Source organism: Arachis hypogaea, chromosome 1 (assembly GCF_003086295.3).
Source record: "Arachis hypogaea cultivar Tifrunner chromosome 1, arahy.Tifrunner.gnm2.J5K5, whole genome shotgun sequence".
Classification (NCBI taxonomy): Eukaryota; Viridiplantae; Streptophyta; class Magnoliopsida; order Fabales; family Fabaceae; genus Arachis; species Arachis hypogaea.
Window position 1 is genome coordinate 104,988,724 of NC_092036.1, and position 4,446 is coordinate 104,993,169.

Sequence of the window (4,446 nt, forward strand, 5' to 3'; positions counted from 1 at the left end):
GTAATCCTTTGGTGTATCTCTATAATCGTTTGGGTGTATTTCTGTAATCGATTGGGTGTATTTCTGTAATCGTTTGGGTGTATTTCTGAAGTTCCATTATCTGCAAAACGATTTCAAAGCTTGATTTCAGAAACCATGAAAATAGAAAAAAAATCGAAGCAAGAATACAAATGATAAACGCAGATAAAATAACGAATGAAAAGGCAAAGAGAAAATGCACGAAGGAGATCGAACAAATTTAACAAGAAACTCGTTTTCATGGAGGAAGAAGAAGAAGAGTAGGAGAAGAAGAAGGAGAAGAAGAAGGAAGAGGAGGAGGAGAAGGAAGAACGCGAAGCACGCCATAGAAATCGTATATGGGCCATCGTGCTTTTTGTTAAATTTCTCCTAACTTATATGAGTTGTAAATCAAATGACTTGTATGTGCAGTACTCCTTTTACTTCTTAATCATACTTATAACATAATACATTGTGTGATTTAGAGGAGTATAAAATCACAACTCACAAGACGAATCACAAGCATAGTAACATAAGCAATTAAATATTAGGAGGTAACGAGGCAAGCTTTTTTTTTTTTTTTACAGTATCTCTCAAGTCGACAGGTCAATGACTAATACGTTGTAGATTTGAACTTTATTTAAAGGTCTGCCGCTGGTTAATAGGTTGCTGCATGCACAAGAGTGAACTTACCACTCAACCAACCCAAGTTGGTTGGTAATGAGGCAAGTTTTTTTTTTTTTTGATGATGTAATGAGGCAAGTTAATCAAAACCATCCTGTATGTTTTTGTTCTTCTTTTTTGGTCCAACATCATATTTTAATGGACTTTAAAAGCTACATGGACCCAAATGGGAATATATGCTTTCTGTTATAAAATGGGCCTGAACTCTGTCCTTTTCAGAAATCAAACAAAAAAAGGAGGAGAAGAAACTGGAAAGGGAGGGGGAAAGGATTGACACTGAAAGAACATAGAAGGAAGAGTGTGGAATCCTTGATCGTTGGTGTTGAGCTACTCTTGTCTTTTGGTGTGTTCTCTTGTCCCCTCCTGCAATTAACCAAGCGATCCCTTTTCCTCCTTTTCTGTTACTTCATAGGAGCACAGCCAACTGCCATGAAACCCTCAATCGATGACGTTACCTTACCCCCCGCCGCCGCCACCAACTCTGCCGCACCATCCAAGCCTGTCTTCCTTACCAAAGCCCAGCGCGAGCAATTGGCACTCCAGCGCCGTCAGGAGGAAATCGCCAACCAGAAGCGCCGCCAAGAGCAGCTCCTTTCTCGTAATCGACCTTCCTCCGATTCCGCGGCCGATTCCAAACCCTCCGCTGACTCCGATCGGCGCGACCGCGACCGCGACCGCGACAGGGACAGGGATAGGGATAGGGACAGGGACAGAGACCGCGAACGAGAACGGGAACGGGAACGGGAGCGCGATAGGGCACGCGATCGGGACCGCGAGGCGGAGCGACGGAACCGAGAGAGGGAGCGCGAAGAGGAAAGTAGGGCTCGGGAACGAGCACGGTTGGAGAAATTGGCGGAGCGGGAGCGCGAGAAGGAGCTCGAATCCATCAAAGAACAGTACCTTGGTTCGAAGAAGCCGAAGAAGCGCGTGATCAAGCCCAGCGAGAAGTTTCGTTTCTCCTTCGACTGGGAGAACACCGAGGACACATCTCGCGACATGAACTCCCTCTACCAGAACCCTCACGAGGCTCAGCTCCTCTTCGGCCGCGGCTTCCGCGCCGGCATGGACCGCCGCGAGCAGAAGAAGCTCGCCGCCAAGAACGAGAAGGAGATGCGCGAGCAGATCCGTCGCAAGGACGGCGTGGAGGAGAAGCCCGAGGAGGCCGATGCCCAGCGCCGCAAGGAGGCTGCTGCCGACCTCTACGACACCTTCGACATGAGGGTTGACCGCCATTGGAGCGAGAAGAAGCTTGAGGAAATGACGGAGAGGGATTGGCGTATCTTCAGGGAGGACTACAACATCTCCTACAAGGGTTCCAAAATACCTCGCCCCATGCGGAGCTGGGTAGAGAGCAAGCTCAGCAATGAGCTTCTGAAGGCGGTGGAGAAGGCTGGGTACAAGACCCCTTCCCCCATTCAGATGGCTGCAATTCCCCTTGGCTTGCAGCAGCGTGATGTCATTGGCATTGCCGAGACCGGTTCCGGTAAGACTGCTGCTTTTGTTCTTCCCATGTTGAGTTACATTACTAGGCTTCCCCCCATGAGTGAGGAGAATGAGGCTGAGGGTCCCTATGCTGTTGTTATGGCTCCGACTCGCGAGCTTGCCCAGCAGATTGAGGATGAGACTGTTAAGTTTGCTCAGTATTTGGGTATTAAGGTTGTCTCCATTGTTGGTGGTCAGTCCATTGAGGAACAAGGGTTTAAGATTAGGCAAGGCTGTGAGATTGTCATTGCTACTCCAGGTCGTTTGATAGATTGTTTAGAGCGGCGATATGCTGTGCTGAACCAATGCAATTATGTTGTTCTCGATGAGGCGGATCGCATGATTGATATGGGTTTTGAGCCACAGGTGATGGGTGTCTTGGATGCCATGCCTTCCAGCAACTTGAAACCTGAGAATGAAGATGAGGAGCTTGATGAGAAGAAGATTTATAGGACCACTTATATGTTCAGTGCCACCATGCCTCCAGCAGTGGAGAGGCTTGCTAGGAAGTATCTGAGGAATCCTGTTGTGGTGACCATTGGCACTGCCGGAAAGGCAACTGACTTGATCAGCCAACATGTGATAATGATGAAGGAATCTGAGAAATTCCATAAGCTTCAAAGGTTGCTTGATGAGCTTAATGACAAGACGGCAATTGTGTTTGTTAACACCAAGAAGAATGCGGATATGGTTGCCAAGAATTTGGACAAGGAAGGGTATCGTGTGACTACATTGCATGGAGGGAAGTCGCAGGAGCAGAGAGAGATTAGTCTGGAAGGGTTTAGGACCAAGAGATACAATGTTCTTGTTGCCACAGATGTTGCCGGACGTGGTATTGACATACCCGATGTGGCTCATGTGATAAACTATGATATGCCTGGGAACATTGAAATGTACACGCATCGCATTGGGCGTACTGGTCGTGCTGGAAAGACTGGTGTGGCAACAACATTCCTCACTCTTCAGGACACTGATGTCTTCTATGACCTCAAACAGATGCTTATTCAAAGCAACAGCCCTGTTCCACCTGAATTGGCAAGGCACGAAGCCTCCAAGTTCAAGCCAGGGACTATTCCCGACAGACCACCTAGACGAAATGACACTGTGTTTGCACATTAGACAACTTTTTTGGCTTCATGGGAATCCGCTTTGCAGGTCATACGAGGTTTTGTTCAGCAATTAGCATGAGCATGAGCATGAGCATTTTGCGGGTCTTGTATAAAATTTTAGGTACAACAGACTTTTTATTCTGTTATTGTTGTTATTACTGTATCCGTATTCAACTTAGCAAGAGCTCAGAGTTATTATCCTGCTTATTATTTCTAACAGGAATGGGTAATTTTAGATGAGGACCACAACTTATTTTTGCTCCTTGGTTTTAATTTCTGTCCTCAGATTCTTGTGCTACAAACGTTGCTGTCTTATTTTTAATATCTGTTACCACTTGTTATTATATGTTTTGGTTCTGGACTTCTGGTCAAGACTCAAAACCAGCATCTGAAAATATGATTATGTCAAAGTATGAATGGGCTATGGTTGTGTGCGCGTAAAATACTAACCATCTTGTGTTACGCGTGCTTCCGTTTCGGTTAGTTTCACTTTTCTTCCCCTCGGCTATTAACCCATTACGTGTTACTCCATTGCCCCAGTTTTATCTTTTGGTGCGTGTTAATTTGCCGTGAAACTGCAAGCCAACTTTCTGATTTCGTTACTACTGTCTTCTTTGTGAAGTTTCAGAGGTTATAGTAACACAATTCACCCCTTAGGAAGCGTTCACTTCAGCATGTACAAGTTATACACACTGGTAAATAATATTCGCGAAACTTTGACGAATTGCATGTGTGTGAGCCCTTGACCCTGTTAGGGAAGCATGAAAACTTACTATTTACTATAATGCCATGGATCCACAAGGAACGGCGAATGAGAAAATAACCAGAGTTTCCATCATTTGCACTAAAGAGATCATCAATCTGTCACAATACTAATTATGCAAAAGTCCTCAAAATAAACATATTTGCAAGCAACGGCCACGGGTAAATGATGTTGATGCAGATTGCAGAACATGTCTCAAGTACAGCACAGTCCATTTATAAGCTACTGTTACCGTGAGATCCATTGAGGCTCATCCAAGTAAATTAGTTCAACCAGTGGAACAAATAACTTCACTGCATTTCAAAGATGCATCCAATATTATTGTTGTAGAGTAATGATTTCTAGCCCGAGCAATATCACCATGCACCATCGTGATTTGTTGCCTGAATTGTTTCTAAAAGAAATAAACAA

At 45.2% G+C, this 4,446-nt stretch overlaps 1 protein-coding gene across 1 annotated transcript; it reads left to right on the forward strand.

Annotated features, from left to right (window-relative positions):
- The first annotated feature begins 738 nt into the window (after positions 1–738).
- LOC112706541 (DEAD-box ATP-dependent RNA helicase 21) lies at positions 739–3,616 on the forward strand. Its single transcript, XM_025757905.3, has one exon. It carries the CDS (start codon positions 1,111–1,113, stop codon positions 3,280–3,282), a length of 2,172 nt encoding a protein of 723 aa, XP_025613690.1. The 5' UTR covers positions 739–1,110; the 3' UTR covers positions 3,283–3,616.
- Positions 3,617–4,446: the final 830 nt, after the last annotated feature.

What these genes read in the sequence shown, in the direction of transcription:
- LOC112706541 (XM_025757905.3), top strand. Translation starts at nt 1,111, where the DNA reads ATGAAACCCTCAATCGATGACGTTACCTTACCCCCCGCCGCCGCCACC.